General features: G+C 38.4%; 1 protein-coding gene across 6 annotated transcripts in view; it reads right to left on the bottom strand.

The window, feature by feature from the left end:
- SBF2 (SET binding factor 2) overlaps positions 1-22,179 on the bottom strand; it is a 489,641-nt gene that overhangs the window by 62,861 nt on the left and 404,601 nt on the right. For all 6 annotated transcript variants that reach the window (XM_061147798.1, XM_061147803.1, XM_061147799.1 and 3 more), the window contains 8 exons: positions 19,383-19,645; positions 17,999-18,171; positions 17,095-17,168; positions 15,431-15,626; positions 10,585-10,712; positions 8,855-9,030; positions 5,778-5,923; positions 3,376-3,574 (listed from right to left, as the gene is read on the bottom strand). In XM_061147798.1, coding sequence (XP_061003781.1) covers positions 3,376-3,574; positions 5,778-5,923; positions 8,855-9,030; positions 10,585-10,712; positions 15,431-15,626; positions 17,095-17,168; positions 17,999-18,171; positions 19,383-19,645 — 1,355 coding nt within the window. The remainder of the gene's footprint in view (positions 1-3,375; positions 3,575-5,777; positions 5,924-8,854; positions 9,031-10,584; positions 10,713-15,430; positions 15,627-17,094; positions 17,169-17,998; positions 18,172-19,382; positions 19,646-22,179) is intronic.

The following is a 22,179-nucleotide window of genomic DNA, read 5'->3' as shown; positions in this document are numbered from 1 at the left end:
AACATACCATGTTCATGGATTGGAAGAATAAATATTGTCAAAATGGCTATTCTACCCAAAGCAATCTATAGATTCAATGCAATCCCTATCAAGCTACCAACGGTATTTTTCACAGAACTAGAACAAATAATTTCACAATTTGTATGGAAATACAAAAAACCTTGAATAGCCAAAGTAATCTTGAGAAAGAAGAATGGAACTGGAGGAATCAACCTGCCTGACTTCAGGCTCTACTACAAAGCCACAGTCATCAAGACAGTATGGTACTGGCACAAAGACAGAAATATAGATCAATGGAACAGAATAGAAAGCCCAGAGATAAATCCACAAACCGATGGACACGTTATCTTCGACAAAGGAGGCGAGGATATACAATGGAAAAAAGACAACCTCTTTACCAAGTGGTGCTGGGAAAACTGGTCAACCACTTGTAAAAGAATGAAACTAGAACACTTTCTAACACCACACACAAAAGTAAACTCAAAATGGATTAAAGATCTAAATGTAAGACCAGAAACTATAAAACTCTAGAGGAGAACATAGGCAAAACACTCTCCGACATAAATCACAGCAGGATCCTCTATGACCCACCTCCCAGAATATTGGAAATAAAAGCAAAAATAAACAAATGGCACCTAATGAAACTTAAAAGCTTTTGCACAACAAAGGAAACTATAAGCAAGGTGAAAAGACAGCCCTCAGATTGGGAGAAAATAATAGCAAATGAAGAAACAGACAAAGGATTAATCTCAAAAATATACAAGCAACTCCTGCAGCTCAATTCCAGAAAAATAAATGACCCAATCAAAAAATGGGCCAAAGAACTAAACAGACATTTCTCCAAAGAAGACATACAGATGGCTAACAAACACATGAAAAGATGCTCAACATCACTCATTATTAGAGAAATGCAAATCAAAACCACAGTGAGGTACCATTACACGCCAGTCAGGATGGCTGCTATCCAAAAGTCTACAAGCAATAAATGCTGGAGAGGGTGTGGAGAAAAGGGAACCCTCTTACACTGTTGGTGGGAATGCAAACTAGTACAGCCACTATGGAAAACAGTGTGGAGATTCCTTAAAAAACTGGAAATAGAACTGCCATATAACCCAGAAATCCCACTGCTGGGCATACACACTGAGGAAACCAGATCTGAAAGAGACACGTGCACCTCAATGCTCATCGCAGCACTGTTCATAATAGCCAGGACATGGAAGCAACCTAGATGCCCATCAGCAGATGAATGGATAAGGAAGCTGTGGTACATATACACCATGGAATATTACTCAGCTGTTAAAAAGAATTCATTTGAATCAGTTCTAATGAGATGGATGAAACTGGAGCCCATTATACAGAGTGAAGTAAGCCAGAAAGATAAAGAACATTACAGCATACTAACACATATATATGGAACTTAGAAAGATGGTAATAATAACCCTATATGCAAAACAGAAAAAGAGACATAGATGTACAAAACAGACTTTTGGACTCTGTGGGAGAAGGCGAGGGTGGGATGTTTCGAGAGAACAGCATGTGTATTATCTAGGGTGAAACAGATCACCAGCCCAGGTGGGATGCATGAGACAAGTGCTCGGGCCTGGTGCACTAAGAAGACCCAGAGGAATCGGGTGGAGAGGGAGGTGGGAGGGGGGATCGGGATGGGGAATACATGTAACTCCATGGCTGATTCATGTCAATGTATGACAAAACCCACTGCAATGTTGTGAAGTAATTAGCCTCCAACTAATAAAAATAAATGAAAAAAAAAATTAAAAAAAAATACAGTAAAAAAATAAAAATAAAAATAAAAACGTGGTTCTGCATGATGTATTCTTTCTGTTCACTTTCAACCTTTTTGTAATCTTGTATATTAGATATGGCCCTTAAAAGCAGCATAAAGCTTAAAAAATTCTGATTATCTTTTTTTTTTAAATTGAAACATTTATCAATATTATAAGTAACATAATTACTGATATATCTGAATTTAAATTTGCCATCTTATTATTTGCTATTTGTCCCATCTGCTGCATGATTCCTTTTCTCTCTTTCTTGACTTCTTTTGGATTATTTTTTATTATTCCATTTCCTTCTAATAGCTTAAGGGTTTATGTTATTTAATATAGCACGATAATTTCCTTATAATAATCATTAGAATAAATGGCCTATTAAGATTTTATTTTGTTTCTGACAGAGTGAAATGATAAATAACATCTGTTTTCTCACTGTCAGATAAGATTTTGATAAGCTTCTCAAATAGCAGGACATCACACCTTATGCCTTTGCTTACACTGAAGTACAAAGAAAATTTAGTTAGAAGGACAGAGTATCAGGAAAATTACTGCATACTCAACAAAGTCGCAGTCTTTCAGCACTTAATGTGAAATTTTTATTTATCCCAAATGTCAAACTATATTCCCAATTTGTTTCTCAAGTTTCACATCTGTATTTGTACATTTAAACTGTCATTTAAAATGAGATATCTACAATTCTTTAAGAACAGTAGGGCTGAAACTAATAGTAACATTAAGACAACTTTCTAAAATATGTACAAGACTTAAAAGCTACAAAGTACTTTCACAGTGTTATTGTATTTAATCAAACCAGAAGTTTATACATGCTAAGAAAAGAACTTACCTGAAAATGATCAAACTTGTGGAGGGTAAAAATGTAGTTTTAAAAGATACAAAGCAGGAAATAGGGCTTAACAGATACATATAAAACAGCAGGAGACATAATAGGAAAAAGAACATGTGTTCATTTACATTCTTTAAGTAATATCTCTTGAAAAAATTCTAATTAGATAGCATAAGGAAACCTGACGTACACTTGGATTAGCAAATTACGGCCTGTGGGCCCAAACCGGCCTTGCCCATTTCTTTATGTACTGGCCATGGTTGCTTCAGTGGCAGAGTTGAGTAGCGGCAATAAGAGAACATATGCTGTGTAAAGTTGAAAATATGTAGTATCTGGCCCTTTAAGGAAAAAGTTTGCAGTCCCTTGAACTACAGCATATCTTCATCTCTCCTCTGCCTGGGCAAATTCTATTCCTACTTCAAGCTATCCTAGGCATGCTAGAAGAGGGGCAAAAGGGAAGAGAAAGACAAATATGGGAAATTCATAAAGTGGACAAAAACTTTTACCGTCTACTTTCTGATCTAACGTAGGCACATTCAGTGATACAGCTATACTTCTGAGAATGTCAGTGAGACACTTGGACATGCTGCACAAAAAATGTCCCTTAAACACACATACCCCTGGACACCCTGCTCCTATTTTCCAGCATCTGTCTTTCTCTCTTGGCTATGGATGCAAATAGCCCATTCAAGACTCAAATGGAATAAAGGTCTCTTTTGGAGAGACTAACAGACTTACCTCCGGCAGAGTGAATACATCCTGTTAGAGGCAGTGATTCGAAAGTACTCTGGTTTAGAGCGAGAAGAGCTGCCACTTATGGTTCCCAAACCTAAACGCTGATAGTCTCTGAAACAAGCTTTTTCTACTAGCTGTTCCATTGTAGATTTCTCTGAGGCCTTCAGAGTGGTACTCGTGGGGAGTTCACTATCATCTGAAACTTGATGGCAGAAACAGGTTTTGAAGAAATGAGATAGCTCAAAGTAGAGGATTAAAAACTTCCTTCTAAAGAGCATCTTTAACCAAGAGAGGTTTATATGAGGGCTAGAGGTGCTATGTATGCCAAAAATTGAATCACGGAACTTCTATGAGGCATTATTATACTCAAACATAAACTGTAATAGTCAGGAAATAAAATATTAGGAGCTCAACTAACTCAAAACGTCAGGGAAAGTAACTTAAAATTTCTAAAAACAATATAATTTTGAATATATTACCCATATTTTTCTTTGTTAGTCAGGCTTGATTTTTAATGTCCACCTGGAGTGATTTCTATTTAGGACTCTGTAAACACTCATACTTTGTGAGAGACTAACCTGTTGGTAAAACTCACCTCTAACATAATCATTACACAAACTCATCAGGTTTCAGTTAACTTTAAAGAGCATAAACTTTCATTAGAAATTTTTAATTAAGCAGAAGTTCACTACTGGGAAAGGATCTTTCTTAGATATGAAGAAGTTATATTTGATGGAAGTTACATTTTGTCAGAGGATGTGGTGTACACGGGAAACTCCCTCAATTTTGCAATCACAGGTTACAGAAGCCTTTAAAATTTTAGATGTTGGAAGAGTTTACCCAATAACCAAGTATTTTAGGGAGGATTAAAAACAACAACATTCCTAATTGGTACTGCATGTTCTAACTAAAAAAAAAAAAATTCCATGTTAAAAACTGTCCTAATTCACTTTCCTACTTATTTTTACAATGAGAAAATTCAAATTAACCTTGCAAAGTTTTTAGAAATGTACTCAAAGTTCTCATATCAAAGGAAACGATATAGCTCTCTTCAATTAAAAGGAAGAAAAAAAACCCAGCTTATTCCTATAAATATAAGCCTTTGTGCTTTAGTTTGTGAACTTCACAATGCAAATGTATCATTAAGTATCACTTTTATTTGTTTTGGCCTCTTATCTTCAGAAGAGCAAAGAGTATTACATAATTTGGTCTTTTGGTGGAATAATTATCATAGAACAAGTTTTTGTTCTGTGAAATCATAAAAACTTTACATTAGAAGAGTCAATAGTGATGGGTAGCAGTAATTTTTGTATGGCTTTCCATGGGACTGTGAGAAGCCCGGGTTCCAATAAATGGTCTTTTCACTGCCCCCGGAGGCAAGCCTGCAGATACATATACCAAAATGGAGACCTTTGGCCAATGATCTCTCTAAAGATGACATTTCTTTCTTTAAAATGTTTTCTGTTGTTAGTGGCAGTAAAAGTAGTAGTTGTATAATCACTGGTGATCCTGTCGAAGAGTCTGTAAGGAAAAGGATGCAATGGCATCCTCTCTCTTAGATCAGGTTCTCTCTTGTGTTAATCCCATAAGCATACTTGACATTGGAATAAGGAATAGAAAAATGTTGCTACTGGTTTTCAGACTGAGTTACCTCAGCTTCCCAGGTTCTGCTCTTTTAAATATTTAGCAAGCATTTTTTCTTAACATCTAAGAACGCCTTCATCTTAGATTCCCCATATAGATTAGGAGTACCCACAATGTTCTCACCAAAATCCCAAATATCCAACTTTGAATAATTTATGTCCTTATTTTCTTATTCTTATTCCATAACAATAAAGTACAGGGGACTACTTTATACCTAAATTTCCTATGCAGTGGGATTTCTTTCTTTCTCCCTTTAATGAGACCCACATAACAGTGGCCAATTAGCTCTATGGATTTAGTAGAGGAGGAGTGTGTGTGTGCTATGTTGCTTCAGTCGTGTCTGACTCTTTGCGACCCCAAGGACTGTAGCCCGCCAGGCCCCTCTGTCCATGAGGATTCTCCAGGCAAGAATACTGGAGCGGGTTGCCAGGCCCTTCTCCAGGGGATTTTCCCAACTCAGGGAATGAACCCGCATCTTTTATGTCTCCTGCATTGACAGGTAGGTTCTTTACCGTTAGCGCTACCTGGGAAGTCCAGAGGAGGAATACAACTTAACAGAATCTTATCTGCACAATGGAATACTGGAAAACAAAAAAAAATTTTTTTCCAGTTCTGAGAAGCTGGTAAGTACCTCCCATCTTATGAGGTCTAGGTTTTTGAGAGTCAGGTTTAAGTGCAACTATGTCTTTATCTCTTGTTCTTACTTATATAAGAAGAAAGAACAAAGTTTATTCATGAAGGAAAAATGAGTTCTCACATACCAGATATGTCATCTTCTTCATTCCATCCAGGACGGTTCACTCTCTCTTCCACAATTGTCCCTGTCCTCCTCTTCAATAAATACTGCCGCCCAATTGTCATTTTGCCTGCCCTTTTAGCACCTTTCACAATTGTTTTTGAGAAAGTGCTACAAGTTATAAAACCAAAGAGAATGTTAATTTAATATGAAAATGTCACTTACATTTTTTGATACCCATGTTGCTCAACTTGTTTTTTCTCTACCCCCACACCCAGTAGTATTGTCCAGACCTTCATTAAGCCTCTCCTTCTTCAGGTCACTTTTTATATGGCAGAAGGCTAATTTACTATAAAACATTGTTATCATCAGGACACTGTGTTAGGCAAAAAGTGTAAGAACCTAGAGTGGGACACAGACTATTTATCATCCCCAATCTAAACTCCTCAGTTTGGCTTTTTGTCAAGCATGCCCCCAACCCACTCTGCTTATCCATGCCACTGCCTCCACCAGTTCCCAGAGACCACGCTTGCGGAAGTCCTGCCTGCCTCCTCCTCTACTGATTCAGAATCTCTACCAACTCATAGGCTTTCTTTAAGATAATCACAAATGTAGCTGGCAGCACCTCCACTTACTTCTTAAATGCTTTAAATGTATAAGTATAGTGTCCTACCTTCTGACACTAGAAACCTTCTGAGATATGGAAAAGAGTAATTAACATAATTCCCTTTTCTGAGAGGAGAAAAGATAAGAATCAGAAATTTGAGTATCCTTTTGAGCTTTAATTACAGACAAACTAGGATTGAAGATATTTGGATCTAAAAGTACTTTATTTATTTAAGTAGTTTACTTTTTATTGCTGATAGAAATTCTGGGTGTAGATATTTATAATCTAAAGAATTAAACAAAGGTCCCATTTCCTGAATAATCATATTGAAGTGAAGGTTTCAAGTAAGATTGTTTTTTATTATGTTTGTCCACATACAACAACAGAACTTTTCCTGTGTTTTCTTACTGTTCAATGAAAAGTGATAAGGATTCTTTTGCAGTCAAATAGTTTTATCAGACCTCATCTTTAGTGATCTGAAATGTAAATATGAGGGTTATGGACCTCAAATTAAAATGCTGTTTTACATAATTGTTAGAATTCACAGAATATAGATATTTCCTAAATTAAGCCTATTGTGAATCACTTCAAATGTAACTTAAACTCAAACTTAAACTTGAATGTTTTCCCAGCTAGAGCTGTATCTTTTGTTTTATATATGCAAGATAATACTAAGAGATTTTAAGGTTTAAAATTGATTTGTCTCTGTTGTAGCTTGATAGAATAAGCTTGATTTTACAGATATATAACCACCCTCACCCCAACAGTTTCTAAACATAAAACACCATACAAAACTTTGTTTCTTCCATAGAGAGCTAAAATAATGAATATCATAGGCTCCTCTGTGATCCCAGAGTGCTAAGATGCAATGCTTGGCTCACCATTTAAATGTTTAAAATGCCGTTCATGCTTCTTCAGCATCTCACACCTGCATATGCGTGGTCTCCTTTGCTTACCAGGTAACAATGGTACGAGTGGCTAGCCATGCAGCTTAGAAATGACATACTGCCTGCAACCTCAAATGGCCTATAGTCTCCACCCGGCCCCACTTTCAGACAAAAGGAAGGCCTTTTCTCCAAAGTTCGCAGAGTAATCCTAATAGGTAATTTGTACTAGCAGATGCCCAAATTCCAGGTGATTAATGGTGAATGGACTGCAATATTAACCCTTATATTTTACTGCTAATTGAAGAACCTTTTAAAGCAATTGTTATTTTGTAATCATTCAAATGTAAATGTTTCAACATAAATTTCTAAACATTTTCATCAGAAAATAAGGGTTCCTACTAAAGAAATGTGACAAAAGTAAATGCAATGACTGATCCTGGGTTGGATCCTCTACCAGACAAAAAAAAAAAAAGAAAGTAGCTGCAAAGGATCATAAGCAAAATTTAAATATGAAGTCTGGGTCAGGTAAAAGTTTTATATCAATTAAATTTCCTGGTTGGATTACTGTACTGTGGTTATATAAAATAATGTCTTTGTTTTTAGAAATATACATTGACATATTAAAGAATAAAGGAGCATTATGTATGTAACTCAAATGTTTAAAAAAATATATATGAGAGATGAAATGATAAAGAGGATGGAATAAAGCATAAGCAATTGGTGAATCTAGGTAAAGGATATACAGGACTCCTTTGTACTATGTTGTAACCTTTGTATAAATTTGACATTAAATAAAAAGTCCATCAGCAGATGAATGGATAAGAAAGCTGTATGAGATAGATGAAACTGGAGCCCATTATACAGAGTGAAGCCAGAAAGATAAACACCAATACAGTATACTAATGCATATATATGGAATTTAGAAAGATGGTAATGATAACCCTATATGCAAGACAGAAAAAGAGACAGAGATGTATAGAACAGACTTCTGGACTCTATGGGAGAAGGCGAGGGTGGGATGATCTGAGAGAATAGCATCGAAACATGTATATTATCAAGTGTGAAACAGATCACCAGTCTAGGTTCGATGCATGAGACAGGGTGCTCAGGGCTGGTGCACTGGGATGACCCAGAGGGATGGGATGGGGAGGGAGGTGGGAGGGGGTTCAGGGTGGGGAACATGTGTACATCCATGGCTGATTCATGTCAATGTATAGCAAAATCACTAAAATATTGTAAAGTAATTAGCCTCCAGTTAAAATAAATTTTAAAAAAAGCTACAGGAAGAAAAAAAAAAACACACACTCTCATCTCTCAATCAGAACAAAACTCTTTACTTGACCTGGATATTGATGGAAACTGAAGGGATTACTCAAAGGTAGTTAGAAAGTGAGCAAGAGAGGAAAGGGAAAACAGAACTTCACATTCTAAAATTGCATCATAAGCAACGAACATGATTATCCCATATGTCAGAGCTGGTTTCCATAACTCCTGAGCTTGGTTCAGCGTGTGTGACAGAATGGCAAACACACACTGACTCAGAAGATGGATCACTCTCCCTGACAGTCAACTTTGGGAGAGATGAAATGAAGAAACCTGTCTCCTCACCGAAAGGAAGTGTTCTTTTCCTTCTGCTTGGGTAAAATGATTTGTGGGGTAGTTTGTCCAGCAGCAAAAGCAAAGGTGGTAAAAATGGACTGAGGATAACGAAACTTCATCAGCTGTTTCTTAAAGATCTCTACAACTTCTGGACTCACTTCTTCATCAAATGCTACTTTAATCAACTAGAGACAAAAGAAATTAAACGTATCAGAAACATTAAGGATTTCCAGATAGCTTCCCCCCACCAATTACTGAAATAACAAAAAAAATAACAATACTAAATGACAAGAGGTTAGAGGTTGAAGGGACTTTGGATATCATGCAATACAATTTAAAATTTTTAAAAATAAAAAGGGCTCAATAAATTGAGGGCTCAGAAAGGTTTACTTGTTATAGATGGTTGGTTGATAAGGAAAATAATGTAACTTGAAGTTGGGTTTCTTTAAGACTATCTTTTCTCAATTTCTTTTCCTTTTTGGCTGCGCAGTGTGGCTTGTGGGATATTAGTTCCGTGACCAGGGATTGCACCTGGGCTCTTAGCAATGAAAGTGTGGAATCCTAACCACTGGACTGCCAGGGAATTCAGGACTGTCTTTTTTATGATGCAGAATAAAAATTAACTAATAGTGGCTGGAGTAGGAATCGTGTCCTTGTTTACCAACCACTCGTGGTCCTAGATAGGGGATTTTGCCTAAGGAAGTATCTTCCTATCTGGAGATACTATAAATCTAGGAAGAAAAAATTAAGTTTGACTAGAGTCCTAATCGGTAGACCCATGTGTTTGATAGAGCCTTTAGATGGCAGCTCTTGGCATCTGTTTCTGGAGGAAATGCCTGTGACTCTTCTATGGAAGGGGCAGAGCTCTGAGACCACAGCATTCTAGTTTAGAGTCCTTTGGCAGTTGAAATAATGAAGAAATCCCTAAGAGATTAGTACTCTCATGTGGCTAGAGCAGGTCTGGACCTACAGACCAGAAGGCTTACATTTCACACAACCAGCATAGGGAAGTATTAGGGAGAGCTTCTTGACTGGAAGGAACAAGGCAAAGAATTGGAACTCCTGGAAATCTGAGAAGTCAGAAACAAGGCACAAGAGTGGGAAGAGCAAAATGTGCTCTTGAGAATTATTTTTTTTAAAAAAGCAAAACTAAGAAAAGATCACTCTTCTGAGTGCTTGGTTAGCATCAGTAAGTCCCACAAGTTCTGAAATGTTCAGAGCTCCCTGGAAAAACCTTTGCTTCATCAAGGTTTACGTATAATCAACAGTACTTTAGCCCTAGCTGTAATTCTCTGTAATTCTCAGAGCTCTGCCTCTTCCATAGAAGAGCCACAAGCATTTCCTCCAGAAACAGATGCCAAGAGATGCTATCTAAAGGCTCTATCAAACACAAACTGAAGTATTAGATGGCAGAGAATAAGAGTCAACAGTGTGAGTCTGAATTTCTGAGATCACTCAACATCAACAGTTACTCATCAACATTGTTACTCTGAGCTGACTGAAGGGCTCAGGAAACAAAGGATTAAATAAATCCAATGCTGTTCACAAGCTGACTCAGTCGAAGATTACCCTCACAGAACCTCTGATCCTCCTTCTCCTCTAACTCCTGACCATATATGATCAAAAGAAAGTGGCTATCATTTGTAGATGACATCACTTGTAGAAATGATAAATGTCTACAAATGACATCATTTGTAGAAAAATTTTAATAGCACAATGGTGGCTCCCTTTCTTAATACCTGGAAAGACGCCGATGTGATCTGCAGTCCTTCTTGCATGTTCTGTTGTAGTTGATTCTGCATTGTGATCTTCTTCTCCTTGGTGATGGAGGCAATGGGGAAACTTCGTACAACTGTCTGCTCACCAACTATAGGAAAACAGGGCACAGACTAAGCAACAGCACTTTACAGCTCATGTCTAGAGTCTCTGCTGCTCATTTTACCAGCCTCTGCTGGAGAATGTGTCTGGAGAGGACAATGTCCAGGAAAGAAGCAATACAAAGTGCCATGATTCTAGAACTGCATTCATTAATTGTGTTGCATGGCAATTCATTTCTGACATACATTTCTTTCCTGGAGGGCAGGAATGGTCCCAAACTGCCAACCTTCATTCTAGTTCCCCAACCTATTGTGTGTCACACAAGATCATCTGGTTTAAGGCATCTTACAGGAAGGGTAGGTATCAAACAGAAGAAAAGAAGGATCTTCAAATATTGAAAAGACATTTATTATATTTAATATAAGAATAAAGCAAAAGAGAAAAGACTGTTCAGATAAGACAGTTAAAATTTGTTTCTGAATAAAGGCACTATACTATGTGTATGTGCCTTCAGAAGATATACTGGGGTTAGGCCCAAGATTCTTAAACTGAACTGAACTGAAAGTCACTCAGTCATGTCTGACTCTTTGCAACCCCATGAACCATACGATAGAATGGGAAAGACTAGAGATCTCTTCAAGAAAATTAGAGATACTAAGGGAACATTTCATGCAAAGATGGGCTCTATAAAGGACAGAAATGGCATGGACCTAACAGAAGCAGAAGATATTAAGAAGAGGTGGCAAGAATACACAAAAGAAATCAAAAAGAATACACAAAAGAATGTATAAAAAAGATCTTCACAACCCAGATAATCATGATGGTGTGATCACTCACCTAGAGCCAGACATTCTGGAATGTGAAGTCAAGTGGGCCTTAGGAAGCATCACTACGAACAAAGCTAGTGGAGGTGATGGAATTCCAGTTGAGCTATTTCAAATCCTAAAAGGTAATGCTGTGAAAGGGCTGCACTCAATATACCAGAAAATTTGGAAAACTCAGCAGTGGCCACAGGACTGGAAAAGGTCGGTTTTCATTCCAATCCCAAAGAAAGGCAATGCCAAAGAATGCTCAAACTACTGCACAATTGCACTCAACTCACATGCTAGTAAAGTAATGCTCAAAATTTTCCAAGCCAGGCTTCAGCAATACGTGAACTGTGAACTTCCAGATGTTCAAGCTGGTTTTAGAAAAGGCCGAGGAACCAGAGATCAAATTGCCAACATCTGTTGGATCATTGAAAAAGCAAGAGAGTTCCAGAAAAACATCTATTTCTGCTTTATTGACTATGCCAAAGCCTTTGACTGTGTGGATCACCACAAACTGTGGAAAATTCTGAAAGAGATAGGAATAGCAGACCACCTGACCTGCCTCTTGAGAAACCTGTATGTAGGTCAGGAAGCAACAGTTAGAACTGGACACAGAACAACAGACTGGTTCCAAATAGGGAAAGGAGTACATCAAGGCTGTATATTATAACCGTGCTTATTTAACTTGTATGCAGAGTACATCATGAGAAACGCTGGGCTGGAAGAAGCACAAGCTGGAATCAAGATTGCTGGGAGAAATATCAATAACCCCAGATATGCAGATGACACCACCCTTATGGCAGAAAGTGAAGAACTAAAGAGCCTCTTGATGAAAGTGAAAGAGGAGAGTGAAAAAGTTGGCTTAAAGCTCAACATTCAGAAAACTAAGATCATGGCATCCAGTCCCATCACTTCATGGCAAATAGATGGGGAAACAGTGGAAACAGCAGCTGACTTTATTTTTTGGGGCTCCAAAATCACTGCAGGTGGTGATTGCAGCCATGAAATTAAAAGACCTCCTTGGAAGGAAGGTTATGACCAACCTAGAGAGTATATTAAAAAGCAGAGACATTACTTTGTCAACAAATGTCCATCTCGTCAAGGCTATGGTTTTTCCAGTAGTCATGTATGGATGTGAGAGTTGGACTATAAAGAAAGCTGAGCACTGAAGAATTGATGCTTTTGTACTGTGGTGTTGGAGAAGACTCTTGAGAGTCCCTTGGACTGCAAGGATATCCAACCAGTCCATCTTAAAGGAGATCAGTCCTGGGTGTTCACTGGACGGACTGGTGTTGAAGCTGAAACTCCAATACCTTGGCCACCAGATGTGAAAAGCTGACTCATTGGAAAAGACCCCGATGCTGGGAAAGATTGAGGGCAGGAGGAGAAGGGGATGACAGAGGATGAGATGGCTGGATGGCATCACCGACTCAATGGACATGAGTTTGGGTAAACGCCAGGAGTTGGTGATGGACAGGGAAGTCTGGTGTGCTGTGGTTTATGGGGTTGCAAAGAGTTGGACACGACTGAGTGACTGAACTGAACTATACATAATCCATGGAATTCTCCAGGCCAGAATACTGGAGTGGGTAGCTGTTCCCTTCTCCAGGGGATCTTCCCAACCCAGGGATCGAACCTAGGTCTCCCGCATCATAGGCAGATTCTTTACCAACCAAACCACCAGGGAAGCCCCAAGATTCTTGAGAGTTTAAATATTAAAGGAAGAAAGGAAAAATATAAATATTTACCAGCTACCTGAGAATATGAAGATGAGCATCTGAAAAAGAAGCAGCACACATGAGGCCCCCCCTGGAAAGCTCACGGTTCCTCATGGGAGAGGAAAGTCACATGTAGAATACAACAACATGCAATTAGCTGGCAGGTTTGAGGGAACATGGCTTTAAAGACTTCAGAAGGGAGAAGACTTCTGCATGCTAGATGGCTAGAGAATTAATTCCCAGAAGAAGTGACAGGGTAGGTGAACTTTGAGGAGAATGGAGGTTTGGATCTGCAGAGGGGAAAAGGGTGGGCATTTCAGGTAGCAGTACAAGTAACAGACCAGGACAGTGATGAGAAAGGCCTCTCTGCTAGTCAGCCAGAGAGGGTGAGACTTGAACTAGGTGTATCTGACTTAAGAGCCCCTTTATTAACTAATATTCTTATCAGAATTCCTCATTCCCTGAACCTTTAAATTCCTAACCTGGAAAATTCTGATTATTCTCTTATGTTAAACTTATACCCAGAGATTAAATAAAATCAAGATGTACATAAGATTTAAGTTCTAAAATGTATTAAACAACTTATGTTTATATCACTCATGTAAAATGATCAGATTCCTACGTGTCATTAAAGGAGAAATTTTAAAATTTAAATTAACTTAGAAATAAAAGAGGCAAATAAAAAGGTTTTCTCTGATGAAAATAACTTTCCTAAACTGTGAAATTAACCCCAAAATTATCAGGAAAAAACAAGAGACCAATACAAACTTTCACACTAAATATGGCTTTGATTTCTTTAAAAGACGTAATTTAGAGCAGTTTAAATGACCAACTATCTCATATATTGATAAGCCCAAAATGTTATGTATATGGCCATTGAGCTCACAAAGGTTTCAGTACAAAAAATGGTAAGTACCAGATATCTAGTTTTAAAAGTATACTTGCTTACAAATACAAATGTAATTTATTTACAGTAATATGACAGAAGAGGGTTGAGAAATTCTGCTGTTTTCCACTTTTCTTCAAAATGAACACAACTATTCCTGCTGATTCATTGTTTATTGAATTTTATAAGCTTTTTGCTTTTCATGTGGTAAGCAATCTTTATGACCAAGATAATAAACCATATTGATTCTAGGTAAGCATGGGATTATACAACTGTGAGAGTTTGAAGATAACACAGTTCATACATCTGAATCCCACTGTCTGACAAAGTGCAGAGCATATAGTACATACTCATCAAGTGACAACTGAATAATTTCAGATGACGAAGGAATTCTAGTGACCATGTATCCCCATGTTTCTCAATCCTCAGTATGTATCAAAACTATACAGATGTCTGGGTCTCCCCCTTCCTAGCATCCTATCACAGATTCCAATTTAGTTGTTTGAGAGTTGGACCCAGAATTTTTTTTTAAAGCTTCTCAGATAATTCAAATATGCAGTCAAGGCTGAGAACCACTGGATTATCAGCAAACGAGTCTGATCCCCTCATTTTATAAAAGGGGAAATCGAAACTTAGAGAGATCAGGGGACTTACTTAAGATATCCAGATTGGTTAACAGTGATTGAAACCTGAGCTTTTTGATCTAGAGTCCAATAATTTCACCCAAAACCTTATATGCTAACCAACTAGAATAGTTTACATAGAGACTACAGTGATTTAAAAAAGATAATTCAGATTTGATAGCATATGCTATTCTTTCTAACGCAGAAGACTGTGGACAGCTGTAGAAAACGGAAGTTGATAAGAGTTTGGTGAGCAGAAGAGAGCTCTGATGAGAGAGGAAAGGATTAGTTGGAATGGGATGAGAGAAGTGGGGGGGGGGGTCAGTTAAGTTGGTGCTGTACAGTCCTGTAACACTTAGCACACCTTCCCTCTCACAAAGGGGATCCTGAATCTGGAAAACCTCAGCCTTCACAGTTTACTGCAGCATTCAGAAGGTGGGGTAAATCAGCAGGGGATGCCGCTAGCAGCTAGATACTCTGAATACCCTGAAATCATAAAATGCTACTTCATGAAATTATTATAGTTTCCGTGGATGAACCATGGTTTGCTGTTTAGAAGATATCCTTGATTCTTTAAATAAGAATCCAAGTTATCATTAGGTTTGACAGACAGTATTCTTAAAAAAAATACGTGTGTGGCAAAAGGCTTCCTTTGATTAAATCACTGCACACAGATGGAAGCAAAGCCTCACACAGATATCCCTGTTCTGATGACATAATATGAGCCTTACCTAGTTGATCATGGGGAGTCCCTCTGAACAGAATTCTGTATGTGGTAAGGAACAACGCTCCTTCTGCTGGCAGGAGCTGAGGGCCTCCAAGAAGGCCTCCAGCTGCTTCTTCTCTTCCATCAGGATCCAGTAGGACTCGAAGGCCTTCACAAACAATTTCTTCTCCTGGCAGTAGAGCAGGTCTAAGAATCTTGGGCTAACAACAGACAAAGTTATTTTAGACACAACTCTAGAGAGATTTCCAACCCTTAGACCAAGGTTACCTTGTCAGTTACAGATCTAAAAATGTGAACCAGACTTCCCACGTAGCCAAAATGAGTAAACAGGTTTGGGAAGAGTCAGAAATGATGTTTCTGCAACCAAATGTAAAAAGACTCTCTGCAGCATTACTTACTCACATTAAAATCACTGGAAATTACTAAACTATTTGAGATACCTATTCAACAGAACATTTTGCAACCATCAAAAAGAATGGCACAGATCTAGATACATAAACACAGAAAGATGCCAGAATACATTGTTAAGTAGAAAGAGTTACCAACCAATATGTACATTATGATTTCCTTTTAGTATATGAACCAAACTGTTAAAGCTGGTACTATCATAAATAAGGGTAGAGGTCAGGGTGAGGAGAATCATGGGAGACTTTCATTTTGTACAATGTGTGTTCCTTTAATGCTTCAATTTTATACAAAAGCATTGTTAGTTTGCAAACTGAAAAAACACGTATTTTAAAAAATGGACATGACTTTAAAGAGCCCTTCTTAGCCTCCAATAAAGATTAAGACCAAAAAAATGGCCACGTTATGACCATTTACATATCTTGGGAAATAAGGAACCACATGATATACTCTCCTGAAGAGTTTAGTGCTAGAAAAAAAAAGTCCATCTCTCCTGAAGTTTTAATACACTTATTTTCTTTTACTGAGCAATAAAAACTATACAAATCCAGACAATTCTTTTTGTTGGCTCGAGGAAGCTCAGAGCTAAACTGTAAAGCCAAAGTATAATGATCACTGTGTCTCAGATTTCTGATAGAATCATCTTTCCTTTCCATCTGGCTTCTGATTTCTCCTTTGAATTTATTTTTAATAGTTCTGTTGCATAGGTAAGAGGGTCCTAAACCCTAGTTCCACAGTCTGGTGCCAGACTAACTGCAAAATAATCACCTGGGATGCTTATTAAAGTACAAATTCCCAGGCCAAGTCCCAGGGTACTCCAATTCAGGAGGCTGGGCTGAGATTCAGGCCTCTCAGTTTTTAATAGACTTCCCAGATGTTTGTGATGTATACTTGTAATGCATACAGATTTAGGAACCTGGTGATTTTATGGTAATTGCCTTAAGTCATTTTTTGGGGGAAGGAGGCAGAACATAAAACCTTGGCTTGGTCTTGGAAGTTAGAATGTTCACAATTTATGCCCTGCCTATAAAAGTAGACTCAACAAGAGATTATTATTGCTCCTTTGTTGATCTCCTATTCTGCTTCATCATCCTTTTTATGAGGATCTACATGTAAACTCCTCTCAAAGTTTAATGTATCATTAAAACTAGAGCTGGTCTTTGTAGAATGTTAGAAGGTACTTTCTATGGCACAACAATCTACTGATGCTGTTTTTAGGAGATTTTACTTACTGCCTGAAAGCATGCAGTCTGGAATAATTACCTTCTGAATAGGTGGAAGTCTTCTACTCTCTCGATGCACTGCTTCTAGGGTTTCAATGTGCATAGCTACAATTCCTGGGATGAGTCAGAGAATTAAAAATAAAAGAGTACCAAACAAGTAGAATTATAACAAATTCTGGATATTTTAGAATTGAAAACTAATCTGAGTTTGGTGGTTCTTCAAAAAGCTAAACACAGAATTATCATATGACCCAGCAATTTCACTCCTAGGCATATACCCCAAAGACTGAAAATAAAACTCAGACACTTGTGTATGAATATTCATAGTAGTACTATTTACAAGAGCCAGAAGGTCACAACAATTCAAGTGTCCATCAACAGATGAATGGATAAAGAAAATATGGTATATCCATATAATAGAGTATTATCCAGTCATAAAAGGAATGAAGTCACAATACCTGCTACAAACGTGGATAAACCTTGAAAACATTATGCTAAAGGAAATAAGTCAGACATAAAAAGACAAGTATTATAGGATTTTATTTATATGCATTATCTATAATAGGCAAATTCATAGAGATAAAAGGAATTAAGAGGCAACCAAGGGCCAGAGTGGAGAATGGAAAGCTATTGCTTAATGGGTACAGAGTGTTTGTATGGGGTGATGAAAAAGCTTTGGTAATAGACAATTGGTAGCAATTGTACAGCATTGTGAATATAATTTATGCCACTGAATTTTACACTTAAGAAAGTTTAAAATGGCAAATTTTATGACATATATTTTATACAATTTAAAACTATTTGGAAAACAAATCGAACCAAAAATAAACAGCATGACTAAGCTAACTGGAAGCCAAGTGCTATGCTAGAAAATGACCCATAAGAATAATCCTTATTCAATTATTTCTAACATTCTGGTTCTCTGATGTCTGCAAAGTGATTACCTGGTATCATGCAATGCAGGCTCTTGATATGATCCTGAGTAACTCCACTCTCCGTACAAACTTTGTCAATAAATCGAGTAATGAAACGCACAACAGAATTGGCAATGTCATTATTCTCTGAATCTTCAAACCCACTTTCTGTATCATAGCTCTCAGCTACACTTCCTGCAATACTAAGAAAGTCAAGGGAAGAAATCATGCTCAGTACTCAAATTTAACAAATGACTAGTATATCACGGTGATTGCACAGCAGTTTAAACTTGCTCAAAGGGATGTGTACTCAAGTAGAACCCTCACTTAACTCCATGACTCCTCTATAAGTGATAGTAGTGAAACATGATGTTTCGCCTACACTTGGGAAGCTACTGTCAGGCATTATCCTTTGGACCCAACTTAGGTGCCTTAGTCACTCACTATGTAAATCAGATTGTAGAAAATGTCATGAAAGAAAAAAAGGTATAAGAAAATGATGGATGTGCTACTTAAGACAGGAAGTCAGCAAGGTCTCTCTGGGTAGGTGACATCAGAGCAGAAAACTAAATGAAGGGATTCTTGTAACTATTTCAGGAAGAGTATCCCAGATTGCGGGAATAACAAGTACAGAGGCCCTGAGGCAGTATCATGCTTTGAATGTTGAACGGGGAGACCAGTTCGGTTGATAGAAGAGTGTAGGAAATAAAGTCTGAGCAGCAGCCAGGGCCCAGACCCTGTTAGGCCTCATGGTCTATGGGTTTCGTTTTCAGTGGTACAGGAAGTATTTAGGGTTGAGATAGTGTTAGTCGCTCAGTCGTGTCCGACTCTTTGTGACCCCATGAACTGAAGCCTGCCAAACTCCTCTGTCCGTGGGATTTCCCAAGCAAGGATACTGAGTGGGAAGCCATTCCCTTCTCCAGGGGATCTTTGTGACCCAGGGATCAAACCTGGGTCTCTTGCACTACAGGTAGTTTCTTTACCATCTGAGCCACTAGGGAAAGTGTGAGAACACAGAATGGTTGAGGACATGATTATAGGCAAATGCAATGGGTAAGATGAAGAAAAGGAGGACCAAGAAACAAATAATCACTTTAATAAGAAAGAATCCATTAGTACTTTCCCACAGTGCTTTCTGTAATTTGCTGTGGCAGAAAGTAACTGAAAAGGCTAGATCAGTAATGGGTGAGACATTTAAAAAGTCAGAGGTCATATAAGAGAAGAGGGTATCGGAGGTAATTAAGAATAGTTGGATGTAGTCTAAGTCTTTTAACAGAGAAAAGCTGAGCAAGTCTGAAGGTGAAAAAAATGGTTAATTTTTGAAATATGTATAGCACTATTTACCCAAAATACTTCGTATTCTGTGCTAAACCAAGAAGAATAGGAGTGTCTGTGTGTGTCCACATTTCAGTACCTGTTAGTGACAATGCTGTTGCTCCCACTCTCCCAGTCTCCTGGGGCTGACGCTCTTAGGAGCTTGTTTTTACTTGAATCCAGCGGAACCAGCAGATTGACCATGAGGTTTGCAAAGTGAATGGCTTGACTAAAGACAGTGCTTTCCTCACGCTGCACCAGCTCTTGCTGAGTTGATTTGCTCAGAGTAGGCCAAAGGCGTAGCTGCTCAGCTGCCAGGTCCATTGCTGTCTTCTCCTGATATTGGTCATCAGGAAGTTTATCCTAAAAACCAAACCAAACCAAAACAAAACAAAATCAAAATCTATCACTTCACATGAGCTTCAAAAAACATGGAAGATGTTTTAATAATTCATCTATTAAATACCTATGTCAGTAAAAGTGGAAATATATAAAAAAATATATAAGAACACGAAACTTAGTCTTCCTTTTTTCTGAGCTCCAACAGACCTTGAATGGAACCATGTGACCAATCCAAGGAGACAGCAGCAAAGCACCGAGACACACACTTCTCACTGCTAACATTTCACTGCATTTACTGACACTTATCTCTGGCTCTGTCACCTTCAAGTCACCAGTTACAACAAATCTTTGACCTGAAATACCTGTAAATGCTCTGGTCAAACGTGCCAGTAGCATTTTCTAATACTCTGCTACGTTTCTTTTCTTCTGCTCTTTGGTTGAAAAAGACAGAATGACCAAAGTCACAAAAAAGTAGAGCTAGATTTCCGTGTAAATGTGGGAGTCAAACGTTATCATTAAATGGGTATACAGGTGTCCATGGGATTTTTAAGAGGGATCTCCTATAGGCTGAAGAGTTAAACAATAGCAGTAACCCACACCTGCATAGTACTTTACAGCTTGTGAACAGCTGGTATATCTATAGTCTTACTCATATCTGACCTGGGGCTCCGAGACACCCCTTTACAGAACAGAGGACACTGGAGCAGTGACATGTATTTGCTTTATGAATGTTCTGGAGATATACCAATGTTGTGCTAAGCCACTCAGTCACGTCAGACTTTCTGTGACCCCGTGAGCTGTAGCCCAGCAGGCTCCTCTGTCCATGGGATTCTCCAGGCAAGAATACTGGGATGGGTTGCCATTTCCTTCTCCAGGGGATCTTCCTGGAGACACGGGATTGAACCCGTGACTCTTACATCCCCTACACTGGCAGGCAGGTTCTTTATCACTAGCGCCACCTGGGTCCCCTCATACCCATGTTAGCACTATATTTTCTTTAAAAATTATCAAAAGCACCTCACCAGGCCAATCATCTCTAGAACATGACCTCAAGCTAATACTCTTTGGATGTAGCCCAAGTTACCCTTTTACCCAAGTGCATCTGGTGTTTTGAAAGAAAAATCTGAGTTTTAAATTAAGAAAATAATGAAAACTAATTGTACAGTAATAATTTGGAATATCTGATAGATGTCAGATAGTGCTATTTGTTATTAGAAGTTTGTTCTTATCATATTCATGAGTAGACCAATAATATGGTTAATATTACTTGAGGCATAGAAATGTATGAATATCAGGCAGTTTCAGTTAGCTATCTAGGTTCACTTATCTCACATAGTATAAGGAAAATTTAAAATGGAGGAAAGGATCAGCAGCGATGTATCAGCCTAGCATGTGGAAAAATTACTCAATAAAAAAAGCTAAAAAAAAAAAACCCCAACAAATTACTCCAAAAAATTGCTCTTAAAGTGAATCAACACTAATAATCAGCTCTTAGTGCTGCTCTAAGTTCAATTAATAAGGGCAGTAATTTCTAACATTTATGATTTAGTACGTGCCAGGAACTCTTCAATGCCCTACACTTGTATTAGACATTAAAAGCTTATAATAATCATGTCTGCTCATTTTACTAATGAAGAAATAAGACACAGAAAACTAAAGTGAATTGCCTAAGATCAGACAGGTAGTGTATGATATTTCAAAATTTCAAGTAACTTTAATTTGGGCTTCTCAGGCAGCACTAGTGGTAAAGAACCCGCCTGCCAATGCAGGTGGAGAAGGCAATGGCACCCCACTACAGTACTCTTGCCTGGGAAATCCCATGGACGGAGGAGCCTGGTGGGCTACAGTCCACGGGGTCGCGAGGAGTCGGACACAACTGAGCAACTTCACTTTCACTTTTCACTGTCATGCACTGAAGAAGGAAATGGCAACCTACTCCAGGTTGTTGCCTGGAGAATCCCAGGGATGGGGGAGCCTGGTGAGCTGCCATCTATGGGGTTGCACAGAGTTGGACACCACTGATGCGACTTAGCAGCAGCAGCAGCAGCCAATGCAGGAGACATAAGAGATGCAGGTTTGACTCCTGGGTTGGGAAGATCCCTGGAGGAGGTCATGGCAACCCACTCCAGTATTCTTGCCTGGAAAATTCCCTGGACAGAGGAGGCTGGTGGGCTATAGTCCACAGGGTGGCAAAGAGTCGGACACGACTGAAGTGACACAGCACGCAACTTTAATTTGACATTTCTTCAAGAAGTTAATTGAACAGAGACATCTGCGTAGGTATTTTATATTGACTCATTTCAACTTCCATAATGGTTTCCAGGGAATTCTTATTAAAATATAATTAAACAATTCTAGTGCTACAGAACTGTTCAGTTCAGTTCAGTTCCGTCGCTCAGTTGTGTCCGACTCTTTGCGACCCCATGAATCGCAGCACGCCAGGCCTCCCTGTCCATCACCAACTCCCGGAGTTTACTCAAACTCATGCCCATCAAGTCGGTAATGCCATCCAGCCATCTCATCCTCTTTCGCCCCCTTCTCCTCCTGCCCCCAAT

Source organism: Dama dama, chromosome 1 (genome assembly GCF_033118175.1).
Source record: "Dama dama isolate Ldn47 chromosome 1, ASM3311817v1, whole genome shotgun sequence".
Taxonomy (NCBI): domain Eukaryota; kingdom Metazoa; phylum Chordata; class Mammalia; order Artiodactyla; family Cervidae; genus Dama; species Dama dama.
The sequence above is the reverse complement of the archived record's forward strand: the minus strand, read 5'-3'. Positions and strand labels throughout refer to the sequence as shown.